General features: G+C 41.4%; 1 protein-coding gene across 1 annotated transcript in view; it reads left to right on the top strand.

The window, feature by feature from the left end:
* The window catches only part of AADAT (aminoadipate aminotransferase), a 94,657-nt gene that overhangs the window by 46,357 nt on the left and 29,711 nt on the right, over positions 1–18,589 (top strand). The window contains exons 23-28 of the mRNA XM_079990100.1: positions 1,219–1,301; positions 1,604–1,700; positions 1,955–2,016; positions 3,619–3,683; positions 4,901–5,007; positions 6,345–6,446. Coding sequence (XP_079846226.1) covers positions 1,219–1,301; positions 1,604–1,700; positions 1,955–2,016; positions 3,619–3,683; positions 4,901–5,007; positions 6,345–6,446 — 516 coding nt within the window. The remainder of the gene's footprint in view (positions 1–1,218; positions 1,302–1,603; positions 1,701–1,954; positions 2,017–3,618; positions 3,684–4,900; positions 5,008–6,344; positions 6,447–18,589) is intronic.

Here is an 18,589-nt window from a genome sequence, read left to right as displayed (position 1 = left end):
TTCTTGACACAAAAGAAAAGCACGTTCAGCCTCTAGATTTTAAGGCTCCTTAGGCACTTAGGCCCAAGAACATAGGAATATAGGAAGCCTTACAACCAAGTCATCCCATTCATCTATCAAGAGCAGTATCGTCTACACTGAATGTTGGCAGCTCTCCAGGAATTCAGTCAGAAGTCTCTTCCAGCCCTACCTGGAGATGCCAAGGACTGAACCTGGGAATTTCTACATGCAGAAGAGGTGCTCTACTACCGAGTCACAATTCTTCCCCCAAAAGCAGGTGACAAGCCAAGAGCAGATGACTGACAGTCTTGAGTCACATGTCACACAGTTCTGCCTTGCCCTAGCTTGTCTCTTTTAAGAATATCCAGTTTTTCGTGTCCTTCATCATGTCTAAGCGCAATGGTCATATTTTTCTTTCTAGCAACGATGCTAGACCAGTAGTTAATGCTTTGATAGCTCCAGTAACTTTGCCTCTAACACCTTGATTACTTCATCCTCTAGCTTCCCCAAAGCCACTTTCCTGGCTATGTGCAAGCCCCATGATTGGTTCAAGGTGCTTTCAATGCATTGTAGAGAGCACACTCACAGTGGCGACATATGGCCCTCTGTCTTTTGTGGGGAAAGGTCCTCCAGATCCCAGAGAAACTGCAGGATCAGCTCGGAGACCCCTACACACACCTTGGTTCTCCTAGGCCCAGGTTTGGCATGATGACGATGATAGTCATTATCTCCATTGATCCGTAGGCTTGGCAAGATGGTGACGGTCAATGTCTCCATTGATCTGTGCTGGTGTCTAGAGGTTGGTTCATTTTTAAAAAAAGTTCTGTGCACCATTTGTACAACTTCTAGGTAGGAAAGAAATACAATTTCCCCCCTTCCCATTTCTTACAGTACTTTTCAGGGGAACAGTTTGCTATCATATTAATGGTTAGTAATCTTGATGTCTATGTTCTGCCTCCACTGTTGGAAGCAATACTCTGGTTGCTGAAAATTGCTATGTGGCTCAGAACCTCCTGGACTAGGTACTAGACTAGGTGGACCTCTTCAGCAGTAAATAACACTGACAGCCTCCATCCCTTTGCCTCTGACATCTTTGCCCCTGAATCTAACACAGCTCTTCTTATGTTCTTATCCCACCTCCACATAGTTCATGTGCCAAGCAAAACCTTAATATTAGTTTGTTTCATTTTAATAATATTATGTTATTTGCATTTTAAGACTAAAGCACCATCATTTCTTTCAATGGATGTTGATGGTCGAGTCATCAGAGGTGATTCTTTCTCTAAAATTATCTCTTCCGGGTGAGTAGAATATGGAAGTGTAGAATATGCTCCCTGTAGCAATGCCCCTATCACCTTAAATTAGAGTGACGATGGAGATTTTGAAATAATAACGACATTTGAATATGTCAAATACTGCAAATTGAAATGCTTGTTGCATGGCTATGGGTGTTTTCAGTGATTTGACAGCCCTCACAAAATCCAGATGGCATTGTACAAAACAATGTGCAAAATAAAAAAGGGACAAAATTTAAAACTGGGGACTTGCCAAATTAAGTAGGGTGTGTGTCTTTCAACTCTTTGTTGTATTTTCTTTTCTATAGGTTGAGAATAGGCTTTATAACAGGACCTGCACCTTTTATAGACAAAATTGTTCTACATACTCAGGCCTCAACAATGCAACCCAACACTTTTGCACAGGTAAACATTAGTCATATACTGGATTGCTTTCCAAAACTAAAGCTGTAATCCTGATAACACTTAATTGAAAGTGGGGCCCCAATTGAATGCTTAATCCTAAATAAACATATATAGAATTTAGCTAAAAGTCGAAGCACTTCCAGTCATGGTTCCCCCTCCAAGGAATCCTGGAAACTAACGGTGAATACACAAATCTTGCATATTTTATTTAGATTGTGACATCACATTGGATGCTTTCTTGCTTTCTCTTGCAGGTCATCGTAATGGAACTTCTTAAGAAGTGGGGGCAAAAGGGTTTTCTGGATAATGCAGACCGGTAAGGGGATTATGAAAATGCTAGCATTTGGGGAAGGGCTATAGCTCAGTGGTAGAGCATCAGCTTTGCATGCAGAAGGTCTCAGGTACAATCCCTGGCATCTCCAGGTAGAGTTGGGAGAGACTCCTTGCTTGAAACCCTGGAGAGCTGCTGTCAGTCAGTCCTGAGCTAGTTGGACCAGTGGTCTGGCTCAGTATAAGGCAGCTCCTTACGTTTCTAACATGCTCACAGTCCATAGGCTGTAAGTGTCACTTTCATCAATTCCATAGTAATAATAATAATAATAATAATAATAATAATAATAATAATAATAAACTTTTTTTATATGTATCCCGCCCTCCCCAGCAAAAACCGGGCTCAGGCTATAGTTAATGGATACGGTTAACAGTTGACCACAGTATCTCATAGCACCAGATCAGAAAAAAGCACCTTTGCCTGTGAAAGCTCTCTCCATGGTCCTACCGTCTCTTCGTTCTATTTTGAGATAATTGATCTTCAGGTGGCTTACAATGAAGAATGATAAAGCTATCAAATTACAATAAAACAACTCCAAAGAACAACTGCATGAAAGCAGGAAACAGTGAGCATTTGCCAGTAAAGCAAGATAAAAAAGACCTGGTCTTTGTATGACACCAAAAGAGTAAAGGACCTGGCACTGGGCATGCCTTTTTAGGGATAGGGTTCTTCTACAACCATTGAACCTCTCACACGTACCATATTTTTCGCTCTATAAGACGCACCCGACCATAAGATGCACCTAGTTTTAGAGGGGGAGAACAAGGGGGGAAAGTCTCTCCCTCTCTGCGCAGCGCCCCTTCAGCTAAGTGGCAGGAGAAATGGAGCCCCTTCCATTTCTCCTCCCGCTTCGCTGAAGGGGCGCTGCGCAGAGAGGGAAAGCTGTGCAGTGCCTCTCCAGCGAAGCGAAGCCAGGAGAGCAACAGGAAGCCTCCGGAGTGCAGCAGGATCTCCCCCTTGACATGTGTCCTACTTACCTTCCCTATTTCTCTTGATGTCATTCATTCATTCATTCATTCATTCATTCTGTTATGGTTCTTGGCCGGTAGAGGTTTCCCATTAACTTTACTGCTGCTACATCGTGGAAGAGGTAGACAGCCTAGGGTTATGTAGGAGAATATACAAAGAAACCCACCCTGTCCATTTCCCCACCCAAATAGGATGGAGAATTTGGGGAGCTTATTTTTCACTCAAACTTATAATCAAAATGAACTCTGAAGAAATCATACTAACTAGGAAGGAAGCAATCATTAAATTCTCACCCAAATATATGCTGTCTTCTTGGTCACACCTGATCTCGTGGGCAACAATGCATTTATTTTTTTTTGCTTAATCCATGAAAGGGGTAGTAGAAGAAACAGTGCTAGCCATTTCTTCCGCAGTAAATTGTTGCCAGCTATTGTGTGACCTGAGCAACTGCCCATAGTCTCCATCCACAGTACAGAGATTGAGTGCCTTGTATTGCTGTTCAGGTTATATTAGTTCTGAATGTGACTTGTCTAGAACAATTTAATGGAAGTGCTACGGCTGACACATGACCCTCACTTTTCTTCACTAAGAATGCAAGCATTGATTGTTTGTTTTCAGAGTGGCAGAGTTCTACAAAAAGCAGCGCGACGCGATGCTTGCTACAGCAGACAAATGGCTGACAGGTCAGTGAACTCACTCCCATGGGCAATTAGACGTAACAATGTGCCTGGATTTAAAAAAAAAAAAAACCACAAAAGATTCTATACAGATTTAAAGAAGAAACACAAAGGCTAAGATGATTTTTAACATGGTAGGAGTGAGAAAACGGATGGGTTAGGGTTGCCATTACTACTTGTCAAACAGTTGCCCCTTGAAACAAGCATCTGCCATTCAAAAGAACTCCAAACAGAATGGAGTGTGTCTCCTCCATGCACCACTGTTGTGCACAGCATGGCTTATCAAGTTATTTGTCCACATCATGTAGAGTGTTCATGTTGGCGGCACCAGCCATGGTCAAGAATGAGTGCATGGAAACTGTGCCTGCTGAGAAAAGTCCATTAGGTGCTGCACTCTGAATTACTGTGGAAAATGCAACACAGAAAGATTATTTTAAGCAGTATCTGCTTTAGAAATGAAACATTTAGACTAGCCTGTAGAGCACATTTCTTGGCCTTCACTTCATGAGACTAAGAGCTCTAGATCACGTTAGGTATCTTAGGTTGTTCTTGGTGCAACCATACATCTGTCAAGAACTGGTGACAGTTCTAACATAGTCTTTGCAGCCAGTATCGCTTGTTTTCCAGAGTAAAAGCAGGTATGTCTGGAAGGCAGTAAGGTAAAAAGAACTTGCTTTTTACTCCTTATACCTAAATTAGCCAACCAGAACTATGTAATGGTACTTCCTGGATGTGTGATTAGCAAATGACATGGGCTTCATTTTGTGCCTTCTATTTACTGTCATCAGATTATAACACCACCATAGTAGTATCTGGATGTGTCTCACATCATCAGAAAAAGAGACATTGCTTTGCTATTGGGTCAAGCAGAAAAACAGTATGATGGTAAATGGCAACTTTAAACTCCAGTTCTAGTGCTTGTTTACTTGACCCACATGTAAGCATGAAGCTCAGGTTAGTGTGAACTCACCCTTGGAATGCACAAGGACCATGTGTGCTCAAAACCAATACATATATAAGACTATGAGAACTATTAGTTGGCTGAGTGTGGTAGAAAATCTGGCCTCTGACATGAGAAACTGTTTGGCTGAGGCCCTGGTGAAGAAGGCTGAAGTGTTCTTCTACACCACTGTGTTTGTTGTAAGCACTGAATATTTTAAAAACACCACGCTTGATAAGCTCGTTAGGATGCTTTCACTTCGTTGTTGTGCTTTCTCCTCTAGGTTTAGCAGAGTGGCATGCTCCTAATGCTGGACTATTTTTGTGGATTAAAATTAAGGGGGTTTCAGATACATTCCAGATGGTCATGGAAAAAGCACTGGAGAAAGGGGTAGGAAAAATCGATTACTCTACTGCTGTGGTAATGGGAAAGGCTGAAATATTTCATGATGTGGAGTTGGTGGGTGAAGTGCCACAAGTCAATGGGCTGGTGTCACTGGGCTGTCATGTCTGAATAAGGATGAGAAAGAAATTCTGCTTTAGTTTGCATTTTACTGCAAACCTGATTTACACTTCCTGAAGAAATCTTAATCCTACTCAAAGTAGACACATTAAGATTAATGGACATGATTAACTTATTTGCATCACTTTCAGTAGACCTACTCTGAGTCAAACATAATTAGATAAGGCTCATTTGTATCCTTTGAATTTTTCATTTCTCTGAATTTTGCAATACAACTGTGATGTGTAGAAAAATGGGCACATTAGGGGAAAGTGTGCATAAAAATGCATATATTAGTTAAAATAACATCCAATTATGTGTGTTATTTGGCAAGTTGCATACAAAAATGTATATACTGGGAGAAATACACAGCAAAATGTTGATGAATTCTCAAGACAACTTGTATAATGGTGTGGAAATGTGTAAAATTGATCTTAAGGCCGGAAAAATAAGAAAAAAAAACTGAAATTCATGCATCCCTGCTTCTGACCCAGTCATGCAGTCCATAAATTTCTGTGGAGCTCAGCTTCTACCAGTTCTATTGTTATAGCCTCATTGTTGTGTTAGCAACAAAAAGCCATTTCAGAGGAAAATGCAAATGAAAGAACTTCTTGTAGAAATTCTGCAACTGAAAATGAAATACTCCTGAAAAATATAAATGTGTGCCAAGTAATCCAGTTCAGTAAGATGGAGCTCCATAGAACTACCATTGATTTATCCTTTTGAATTTAATTTCCTATGTTTTTTTACAGCAGAAATCATATTACATAAGTAATATGATTGCTTTCTATGAGCCCACATCATCCACAAGAATAAAGTGTACTATAATAAGCAGGCCAGAAATGAACTTGTTTCAGCAGTTTTTCTCTAGTTTAATACATATGGAAAGGTCTATTTCTTACTCCTATCTGAGATAACTAAAATTTAGGGGACGGATTAAACTACCCTGTTCTGCTAGCAGAAGCCAGTAAAGGCTAGTGCAATAGGACACAGGGAAAGATTGTTTGTTGGGCTAACGTATATGCTTTCATTGATGGAAATATGTTGAATTTCCATTCTATAACTCCTCCCTTCCATTTGCTTCACTACGCAAATATGTGGAGATCACATGTGGACAATAACATATCTACAAACAGTATATTCATGCATGATAAATTAGTAGCATCTACATACACAAAAGCAATAAAAGTAATGAACAAGTCTTAAAAAATAATCAACATTTTTAGGTGTCTTTACTTCCTGGGAAATCTTATATGATTGATCCCTCAGAACCATCCCCTCATATCAGAGTTTCCTACTCTTTCGCTACTCCAGATGAAATGGACCGGGTAAGTGCAATCTACTTTCTTGTTGTCCAAAAAAAGGAATTTTATGAGAAGCAAAATTCTATTATTCTAAATCCCATTGAACTCAATAGAACTTCCTCCTGAGTAGACATGTATGGGACTGCATCATCCTAACTGAAGCAGTAGGCATGGAGCGGTAGATTAATTGCTGGATCCACAACCTTGCCAGGGGAAAGGGTATGTGTGGGTGGCAGAAACAGTTGAATTGTCTATTTTTGCTGTGCCAACTCTCAGGCTGGTGCAGCAAAGGGGCCTGAGCTGGGCCCTTCTGAGGGAAATGGACCTGCTGTGGACCCAGTGGATTCATCTATGGCCCTGCTCTGCCCTTGCCTACAAAACTCCCATTTAGGGATTTAGGTTGTTAGCTACTGCCAGCAGGATTCGGTGAGCACAGCAGGGGCTTCTGTGGTGGTTTGCCCTGCAGCAGAGAGAAGTCCCTGGCAACAGTGTAGATTGGGAATTTAAGTTGCTGCGTAACTATGATGGCCAGTGCCAGCAAACGTCTACAGAGACGAAACTCCTCTTGAGTTCAGTGAATGTATGTTAATTACGTATAGGACTACAGCCAAATTGTTGCATCTTGGTTCCGGGGAAGGGAATGGGATTTTGCATTCGATTTGACATTCTCTTTCTGTCAGAAGAAACAACTGAAACAGTTTTTATTGACAATCATTAGTGCAAGTAAATAAGCCCCATTGGAAACATTAGAAAATTTACCAAACCCATTGGCTTGAATATTCCAGTTTAAGTGCAAATTGTTTTCTTTTTTTATGTTGTGAATAAAAAGGAATAAGGGAACAAGGTGCATTTGACAAAAACGAAGAATAAATCACAGTCGGTTTTTGGATCGTTGCAAAAACATTGACTTTCTCTTTCTGTATTAAAATAATTGTGGGTTTTCCAATACTCTCAGTCTTGTCTTAAGAATTTTAAATTACAATAAAAGTCTGATAACTTGCAAAAAAGGGGCATATATTTTGCCCTTTCTTTGAACTCCCAGTAGACTTTACCACCTAGTGATCATTTTTACACTTTATGGTTATGCTTAAAGTGTCCTTCCGGTTCCATATACAGCCAGTATTTTACATGTGCTGCTGAAACAGAAACACTCAAGCCAAGAAGATACAAGAAAGGCACACACACAACACAGCAGTGAATAGACAAGTTTTAACTACAATGCATTGTGCTAATGCCACTAAACCAATACAGTGGTACCTCTGGATAAGAACTTAATTCGTTCTGGAGGTCCGTTCTTAACCTGAAACTGTTCTTAACCTGAGGTACTACTTTAGATAATGGGGCCTCCCGCTGGAGCACAATTTCTGTTCTCATCCTGAGGTAAAGTTCTTAACCCAAGGTACTACTTCCGGGTTAGCGGAGTCTGTAACCTGAAGCGTTTGTAAACCGAGATACCACTGTATACTGGAGCAAATATACTGATTTTGTCAGATATAGGTATTTTTCATTTCAGTAACTAAAAAAGGGGGTTCTTAGAAAGCAGACAGGTTAGGAAATAACCCAAAACCCATCTCTGAACCAGACCATCTAGCCTTTGGTAAAGGTGCTCTTCGAAGGTCTCTGAAAGAGGTTTTTCCCAGCAGAAGTCTTCATACTGCTGCTGTATCCAGAACATTGTCTGAAACCCTGGAGAGTCATTGCCAATCAGTGCAGAAAACACAGAGCAAGCTGGACCAATGGTCTGACTCTGTATAAGGCAGTTTCCTATGTTCCCCTGCCAATTTGCTGTAAATCAGCCAGTGCTCTAGGTTTCCATACACCCGTGTTCAGCCCATGTCTTCAGCGCCTGCATGGGCTGGGTGTCGGGAGCACCTTCTTTGACCTTCCGATCACAGGAACGTAGGGACAGCAGCACAGCATTCCCAAGGAATAGGTCCTGGTGCAGTGGACTCACATTTGCTCATGTGATCACCTCAAATGCAGCAGAGTAACGGAAGCAAAGCTGTGGAGGTTTTGTTGCATACCTAATTTATTTCTCCTAATTAAACAAATAAAAGAACATAACAAACATGTATGAGAGAAACAACTCTCTCATATTGCCATCTTGTCTCTAGACAGATCAAAGGAAAAAAACACACAGTACCAGGGATGGAAGTCTGGAAGAGTAGCTTCTGCCCCCTCCTTTCTCTCAGACAGAAAGTAAAACAAACATGATCTGGTGATCCTTGCAATGGGAGGGATGAAAATGCTGACACTACCAGTATAGATCCTGATCTGCCCATTCCTGTTCTGCGGCCAGCTCAGTTTTGAGAAAGGAAGTGTTGAACAGCCCCACCGCACACACGGGCACACACCTTGAAAGCAGAAAAGTGTCCCATCACGGGAGCATGTGATGACAGCCAGTAGTCAAGACAGGGAATTTTTCACCTGCCCTACCTTCTACATCCAACAAGCAAGAACAGGAGGGTGAATTTGCTTTGGGATACTGGGTTAAGCATCAGTCTCCCAGATAGCCCATTCTTTAACAAGTGGTGCCAAGGCTGAACCAGAGACCTCGGGCCTGCATAGCGTTAGAGCTACCGTTAAGCTTTTGTTCCTCCTGCATAATAAGCTGCCCCCACTGTCACGTGCCTCCTCTGTGTGGACAGCAGGAGGACTTCTCTCAATTTTCTCCATTTTTATGGAGGCTCTCAGCAGATGGTTAAGATTTTCCATAAGCAGAAAAGTCTTTCTTCTCCAGAAGTCACACCAAAACACTGAGAAGCCAGAAGGAAATGCATGATAATAGGAATATTTATTTGTTTTACCGAATAACCAGCCTTTTTCTGCTGTATGAACATAAAAGGGAAACACCATGAAGTATTATAAGAATGGTATCTAAATTCATATAGAATGATAATAATCATTGCATTTTTAGGTATCTATGTATTTGAAAAATACCGTGGGTTCAAATACTAAATAGCTGCCATGGGTAGCAAAATAAAAAAAGGTGCCTGTACTTTGTAACCAGTGAGTACTGTTATTAAAAAGCCCTGATAATAATGGCTTTATGAGAACCCTGCTGGATCAAGCCAAAGGCCCAGGTAATTCAGCACCCTTTTCCCATCATGGGAAGCCTACAAGCAAGATCAGAGTAAAAAGAAATTTGTACTGCATTCCTATGCATGTTTACTCACAATTAAGTTTCAGTTTAGTGTGGCTTACTCTCATGTAAGCATATGTAGGATCAGCGCACTGCACTGCACATAACTTTCAAGTATCATCTGTATTGGATGAATTCCTAATGATCAAAGGCGACAACGGTATTTGCATTAATAGTTAAGAGAATTAGTCCACTAAAATGAATATTTAATTAATGGACAGCACTCCCACAAGAGTAGATTTATTATTATTATTATTATTATTATTATTATTATTATATAAATTAGTTGCTCACACCATTCAATAAAGCCTGTCTTTGGATTCCTTCAGATGAATGGGCTTTGATTAACTACAGGAATATTACTTAAATAATACTGAGTTTTGTCAAGATGAACTATGAGCATTTTGGAAAGCATGTTCTTGCTTTTTTTTTTAGGGTTTCCAGATACTGGCTGAACTTATAAAGGAAGAAATTGCTTGATACTTACAGCGAACTAGCTTTTACCAAAATCTTCACTGGCTAATATTCAAAACTGTGCCTCTAATTTCACAGAATGTTCTGTTAAATAAATCATTGATTATACAGCAGTCGTTCATTATTTTAAATAGTACGGATTTTTTGCTTTTGTTAAAAGCAAGCAAGCATTACTGTGACCTATAATTTATTACAGTTAATATTATTTGGTGGTTACTTAAGGTAAAATTTCAAGCTCCTTTTTGGAGCATTATTCCAATGCTGCTTAATGTATTCTCAATAACATAACAAAACCCACATCTTGAAATAGCAGAATTATCTATTTCCAGACTCAGCACCAGGGCTTGTCACCATGGGGCAAATGCCAATGACCCAAGCCCTCAGAAGGACTTGTTGCTGAACCTATACAAAATGTTAGCTACAGCTCCCACAAGCCTGGTGGTTCTCTCAGCACAGAGCAAAGGAAAACCGCCAGCAGCCCAGAGCTGGAGCAGGCCCAAGTGTCTCCTCTTGGTCCCTGACATAGATTTGCTCCAGGGGCATTGTAAGGGAATTTAAAAGGCCAGCCCTGCCTTTTTGCTGCTGTACCTGACTAACCTGGAGCCAGCTTTGCCTTCTTCCATCCAGGGAAAGGGAGAGCTAAAATTTGGATTATCCACAGCAACATGCACAAGCTTACATAGTCATTGGAGAAATTTATTTTTACTGCAAACCTGGGCAGTCTAGCATCCCTAGAAAAATTATAAACCTTTGCGTTGACTCCCTCTAGTGGTCTCTCTCCTAAACATAATAGCCACTAGATTCTATGCATGACACAATTCCCAAGGTCATTTAACCACCAATCTCTCTTCATGGGGAACTCCTTTTTGTCCAATACTAGTGTCCGCTGATAACTCTCATGGCTTTTCTCCTGTGGTCAGCACAGAAGGTGGATGCCTTTGCAGATGTGTACAACTACTAAAGAGGCAGAGATAGCTTCCTCAAGATTAGACTTCCACCCAGGGTGTGTGAGGAGGATGGAGAACTTGGCTGGGAACTTGACAGGACTTTGTGAGCACAATGGAACCTATGGGCACCATGTTGATGGACCAGGGCCCTGGCTGGGTATGATGTAGCATCCTATATACTGGATGCAAGATTCCAGGCCTAATCCTTGGCATTGCCAGTTGAAAGGATCACAGACAGAAGATCATGTTGTAAACTGGTGTAGGGGACATTTTCCAGCGCAAGGAAAACGCATTTCCTCGTAGGAAACCTTCCAGGGCTTGTATGCCAGTGTGGAGCAGGGCCAAAGGCGTAGCAAGAAGTGAAACAATGGCTGTCACTCTTTATATCATGGGTTCCATTTCAGCTGTGCAGAAGCCAGATATTTCTAGTCCCCCGCCCACCCATCTCTCAATCCAGTTAAGCAAGCAGCTTCAACACAGTTCAAGGAAATTTTCCAGCCAGGAAAAACCACCCGAGTGCAGAGTGAAGTTGATGAGGAACATGGCACACGGAGCCTCCTAAGGACCTGACAGGGTGGCTGGGAGGGATTCATTGGTCATAGAGTAAAGGTTCCCTTTAACCCTGTCAAAATTATTGTTATGAGATTGTGGGGTGCAAACCCCCTAAATTCCTGGGCCCAATAAAAGTTGGAATTAATCAAGGTTTGAGGAGCTAAATTGTGCCAAACCACTTATGTTGAAAATACAAGCCACTAAACAGGATATACCAAGAGCTCTGGCCAAAAGTTTCAATACAAGGAATAATTCCTACTCGAGAGTAGAGAAGAAAAACGTGTATATTCTGGTCACCACTACTGAGTCGTACATCTGATTCATACTACGGATACTTCTTTTTGGCCCTATTTGATTCTTCATTCTGACTTTATATAATATGGACTCTTTTTGACTGCCATTGAGACTTGTATAAAACTATTGTTGTGTACTGGTATTTTATGTACCTTTATACTATATCATTTCATATTTGAAACTACACTATTTCTGTACTTAAACGTTGTGTTTATTTTAAAACTATCGCACTTATACGTCGTGTTTAAATTTACTATTAGTTTAACACTGGTATTCTTAGCAGAATATACACGTTTTTCTTCTCTACTCTCGAGTAGGAATTATTCCTTGTATTGAAACTTTTGGCCAGAGCTCTTGGTATATCCTGTTTAGTGTACTTTCAACGAAAATACAAGCCAAGCCAGCCTTGCTGAGTGTGGGTTGTTAGGAGAACGGAGCCTAGGGATGGCTGAGCTGTTAACGAAACAAAAGGTAGGCAGTTGGGCCATTGGAAGATTCAGTGTCAGACTGTCAAGTTGTAGAAGCCCCTCCCTGAGCCCTGGATTTAGTTAATAAGGCAAAGGCCAGCGTTGGTTTTTAGGATTGCGGTTTTGCCTGATGAGGGTCTGTTAGTGGTGACAGGGGGGAGAGAGGTAGATTCAGGGTGGTATAAACGGTTCCACCACACCGGGAGCTGAGCCTAGGGGGTGCCTCAGGGTGCTGCAAGTATAACATAGTGACTTGAGCTGAATAGAAGGTGAGAGGTTTGGCCTTCGCACAGAACTTTGGTCTTCGCACAGAGCACTGCTGAGAAATCAGAACCCACAAAGGAGGCAGGTCAGAGCACAAGGGAGGCTGCCTGCTTATACACTGTAGAAATGAGTCAGAGAGCATGGCAGCTTTCTGCTTTGGATTCAAGGCTGCTGCGCCTATAGGAGAAGCAAGAGATCAGCTTGAAGTACAATGCTGAGATAAATTCCCTGCCATTTCCTTTTAGCTCTATGGATATTTTTTTTACCAAAGCCAAAAAGGGGAGCACACCCAGTCTCTTCAGAAGGTTAGAGAGGAAATCCCTGGTAAAGGTTTTATATACAGTATATTTTTTTAAAATAAAAAACCCTCACTATTCCCAGTTACATCAAACTCCCACCAGGTGGCACCCGAACTTCATGAAAAATTATCTATGATTGAAAAGTATAGGGTCAAGTAACTCTGTAAAATTAATAGCTACCAGTGTGATATACTCTTAAAAACACATTGAAGTTATTAATAATTTATTTTTGAGGTGGTGCATATAAGAATATATAACTACCATGATTCCTCTGCAATGTAAAACTGAACCTTTTTAACCTTAAATATTAAGAACACTGCTCCCCCAGCCAAAACCAAAACCAATACAATACAATACAATACTGCATTCTAACCTTCAGAATGAAATATTTGACTGTGGATGCTTTAGGGAGGAAGGGAGGAGATGGACTAGTTAGGTAGGAAAGACCTTTCCTCAAGACATATTGGGAATGTCGGCAATAAAACTCATCAGATTTTTTAAATAAATGTTTATTTCATCTGTCAATACATACAGAGCTGATTCACATGTGCAGATAGCACATCAATCGTTCGGTGCCTAACAAGACATTACATGGAAGATCTGTGGTTGGATCTGCCAGTGTGATTCTCTTATTCTAAAAGCAGCCACAGGGCCCTTAATTTGAATTGGAGTTACTAGTCATGGTGGCCATGCTTTGCCTCCACACCTGAAGGCAGTCATGCTTCCAAATAGAAGCTTCTGGAAACCAGGGGAGTGGGAAGTGCTGGTGTGCTCCGGTCCTACTCATGTGCTTCCTGTGGTTGCTATTCAGTGCAGGGTAGAAAACATACAGACGCAACAGAGAAAGCAAAATCTGAATTCATGTCCACTGGTTTCCTGGGACTCTCCATTTCATGATTGGATTTTTTTAAAAAAAAATGTTTTTGGAAAGCATTGACCCAACCCCTTTTCCTCACTCTGTGGTCTACTGCCTATATAATGTGTGCAACTTGCATCTCTCTCCCAGCCACTGAATTGAGTAGCACTGAGAACAGAGCAGTCACTTAGTGCCACGTGCACCTTGGAATGCCTATTGATGTGCAACCAACAGCAATTTTTATTCTTTCATTTAAACCACAGCTGCCTTAGAAGAAAGGTAGTATTATTACTGAAGAAGGAGGAACAGCACATTCTCTGAAAGTTACCTGTGGCATCAATTTTTAATAATCCTATTTCTGTTAAGACAGAAATCCAGATACAGGAGAGATTTCTCCTGCATGGAGCCATGGCTGATGCAGCAGCCTAGCTTCTCCCACTCCCAATGATAATCTCCTGGATGTCTACATATGGAGGCGTGTACATTTATAAATGTTAATAAAATTTATGCACTGCTTGATTGTAAAAAGTACACCTCAAAGCAGTTTACAAAAAGATAAAACAATAATGCCAAGAAAAAAATACATCCATACTTAAAACCAGTGCTTTTTTCTAAAAAAAATAAAAATGTTTAGGGTACTCTCATTTTCCTACTCATATTGAAATACTGCCCCTCAATGAGGCCAAACTTAGATTCACAAAATGTTATGGGGTATGTGTCCCCCTGTGTCCCCCCAGAAAAAGCACTGCTTAAAACCATCCCAAAAATACTGAAAACACAAGTTAAATACAGGTTAACATTATCTCAACTTTCTAAGCATCTGGGTAGCCTTTAGCTGGTATCAAAAAGAGTACAATGATAGCTCCTGCTTGGTCAGGGAGGGAATTCCAAAGTGCAGGTGCCGCCACAGTAAACAATTGAGTTTTTACAAATGCGCAACAGGTTTAATTTGCCACCTGTGGTAGTGCCTGTTCTTCCAATCCAAGCGGTCGAGTGGGCACTCTGTTACCTTCATCAGTGCATGGTGGGAGATGTCATGGAAGGTTTGGAGCAATGTTCTTCAACCTTGAGTCCCCGGATGTTGTTGGGACTACATATCAAATAATCCCTGATCATTGGCTAAGATGACTGGAGATGATGGGGACCCAGGGTTGAAGAACACTGGTTCAGAGGACACTCCAGCCTCGAAGCTTAACAAGAAAATGGCTGGCTGACTCCAAAAAGTATGGAACCTACACAGGACAGTCTTGACTCCATTCACATGCAACTAAGTTCAGTGCCATCGAGTGACTTAATCATCTAGTGACTTAATGACGGTACCTACACTGGAGATTGCTAGGAAGGACACCCTTCCTGCAAAATCCATACTTAAGAGTATGTGTCCTTGTCCTTGAGGGTCACTGCTGCCAGAAGTCACATGAGGCTTACAGACTCTGGCTGCAGATTGCTGTGGCATAGATCTACTAACAGCAAGTCCACCACAGGGGGTGCACAAGGGTGAGTCTACTAGGTGACATTTAGCTGTGGGGGGGGGTCACGCCTGGACCCAGCTTTGGCCTTGCCACATGTTGTACCCATGAGCTGTGTTCTGAGACTTTTGTACTCCTAGGGTTGTGCCCAGATTAGCTCCAGTTAGTCAGAATCACAATCTCTGTTGCAGTTGAAAGGACAGCCAGTGAGAAGTGGCTTTCCATTGCATTCTAATGGGGATGTTTTCATTGGCCACCTGTTTTAGAATCATACCATAAAGGCATTGTGGACATAGAGTGAAAGCAGGATTCTGATTAACCTCCACTTGTGTCCTGCCATATTTCCATTCTACTCTTGTTCCTCCTTTTTTGTACAAGGGTGTTGCTAAGACGGCATGGCTTCTCTCTCACTAGATCAGCATTGTACTCTACCAGCAAAAGCTGGTTTATGAATTTTCCTATCCAGCCCAGCAGGCAAAACTCAAGGAGCGGAACACTCTGCTAGTTTTATATGATTGTTGGTATAAAAGAGAATTTTAGAAAGTAGCCCCATGGAGAATTTTAGTTGAAAGGTAAGGGATGAATATTTTAAATAAATAAATGATAGGCAGATTTCTCTTTCCAGGCTTCTTTTGGTTTGGTTTTGTTAAACAGTACATAATGCTGATATCAAAGGCTAGAGGAAATATTTTCTTCCAGTATTCTTTTGACATGTGTAAGTCTACACATTTCATCTCTTTGTCACACTCATGAATAATTTGGCTGTTTTCCCTCATGACCCAAATCCTGAATCTTTTGAAGGTTAAATATCATGCCCTGCACCTCACTCTCTAGCTCTTGTGTAGATCATTGTCAAATTTTGCATCCTGTTCTTCTATATGCATTACAGACAAGAAGAAGTTGTTTTCATTGAGGTTCTATAATTCATATTATGCTGGTCCTGCAATGAATGGAATGCAATCCTATTGAAAAGCAATTTATCTGTGAATATTTTTTAATGAAGTTTACTTGGCTGGTGAACATCAGACCACTAAGAGGCAACAAAAACAAATTTAAGAAATGGGGGGGGGGGATAAAGCTGATTATACTGTTAAAATGACGATGATTTCTCCTGCTACTTATTTATATAATTCATTTCCATAGACTTTGTTTGTTTGCTTCTGATATAACTCATTGTCCATCCAAATGGTAAAATAATGCACTCATGCCTTCTGAATGGTTACTGCAATTGTAAGCAAGATGGTGCCCTCCTAATTTGAGATCATACTCCGATTCCCATGAACCCCAGACAGTCTAGCCAATGGTCAGCGATGATGGGAATTGTAGTCCAACAATGCTAACACCCCAGAGGACAGGATCACACTTCAAAACGACCTTGACAGATTAGAGAACTGGGCCAAAACAAACAAGATGAATTTTAACAGGGAGAAATGTAAAGTATTGCACTTGGGGGGAAAAATGAGAGGCACAAATACAAGATGGGTGACACCTGGCTTGAGAGCAGTACATGTGAAAAGGATCTAGGAGTCTTGGTTGACCACAAACTTGACATGAGCCAACAGTGTGACGCGGCAGCTAAAAAAGCCAATGCAATTCTGGGCTGCATCAATAGGAGTATAGCATCTAGATCAAGGGAAGTAATAGTGCCACTGTATTCTGCTCTGGTCAGACCTCACCTGGAGTACTGTGTCCAGTTCTGGGCACCACAGTTCAAGAAGGACACTGACAAACTGGAACGTGTCCAGAGGGCAACCAAAATGGTCAAAGGCCTGGAAACGATGCCTTATGAGGAACGACTAAGGGAGCTGGGCATGTTTAGCCTGGAGAAGAGGAGGTTAAGGGGTGATATGATAGCCATGTTCAAATATATAAAAGGATGTCGGATTTCCGGAGGCAGCGCGAACGGCAATGGCTGCCCTCTTCTAACTGTGAAGAGGGAGCTCCGTGGAAAAGGGTCGTTCGCTGCAGCGAAGCGGAGACCCACGTCGGAAAACCACAGGTGGCAGAAGCCTGTGGCCGTGGGACTCGGCGGGCACCATTAGTGCCCCCCGAAACTGGATAGGAACCCCGGAAGGGGCTCCGGAAGGTGATGGGACTGGCGCGGTGCTGAGAGTCGATCGCTCTTTCCCCAGAGTGAAGCCGCAGAGCTGTTGTCGGTGAGCGCTGACCTTTTTCTTGGGACAATTCGGCTTAAGAAACGACTACCGTGAGTAGGTGAAGTTTAAGAAATTCGGACTTTAAATAAAAAATAAGTAATTTGGACACTGAAGCGGGAGACGCAACCAGGAAGTCCATCTCCCGGCTCTGCTTAAAGACCTAAAGCAAGGACGTGTAACATACTTTTGCTCTGAACTATGCTTTAAAAGATAATTATCTGAACAGATACAGAATTTCACCTTATTTTAAGGTGGAAGAGGAAGAATTTGGCTTTCCCTCTTCTTGTGTGGATTTATAAAGATTTATTTTATCCTCGGAGACAGGGCTGCCAGACTATTTGAGCTGTCAGGCTGCAAGAACTGTCATTTTGCAACTGGCACCTTTTGGAGACATTGTAACTTCTTGTGATTAACTCTGCAAGTTAAAGGATTTGAGGCTCTCTGGACATTTGAAACTGTTATAAATTTGAAGGGACATTTTGTAACTTGAAAAGACTTTGAAAAAGACTTTATAAGTTGTGACTTTTGAGATAAACATTGTGTCCCTCTAGTGGAAGACTGAAGCTGTGTAACTACTGGGGGTACTTTTCTATCTTTGGACTTGGGGATTTCCATGGGAATTGTAAATCGTGAGACTGACCTTGACGCATAGACAGCAGTGGAATGAGAGGGAGGACAAGATCAAGTAAAACCAAAACACAGCAGCCTAGCATAATCTCACAGCTGCATAGATCATCTGTTCCCACTATTCCTGTGGCGCAAGAGGAAGATTTAGAGCAAATAGGGCCTGAAGGAATGGCCACAGGAGGAGACTTCACCACAGTATTAGATAAAATTTTTGAAAAACTAGATGGCCTGAGCAAGCAGGTGACTGAGCAATCAGCTAAACTTGACCAAAATACAGCCAGTGTTAACAACCTGACTGAGCAAGTTAAGTCAAATGCAGAATCTATTGGGAAATTATTTGAGGCCACCACAGCAAATAGCAAAATATCTGAGGAGAACAGACAGAAAGTAGAGGCTGTGCAAGAGGAAATCAAACCCATGCGTAAACAGATTGGTGAACACCAGGCATATCTGTCTATGTTAGAACTGAAATCTAGGGAAAACAATCTGAGATTGAGGTCAGTTCCAGAACTTGAGAAGGAGGATTTAATTGAATTTTTGACAAAAGAGTTTGCAGAATTTTGGCCTTTGGAAAAGGATAAAGACTTTAAAATTACAAGTGCATTCAGACTTGGAAAGGG

The sequence above is a fragment of the Podarcis cretensis genome, assembly GCF_951804945.1.
Source record: "Podarcis cretensis genome assembly, chromosome: 9".
NCBI lineage: Eukaryota > Metazoa > Chordata > Lepidosauria > Squamata > Lacertidae > Podarcis > Podarcis cretensis.
This window is presented reverse-complemented; position numbering and strand designations above follow the sequence as displayed.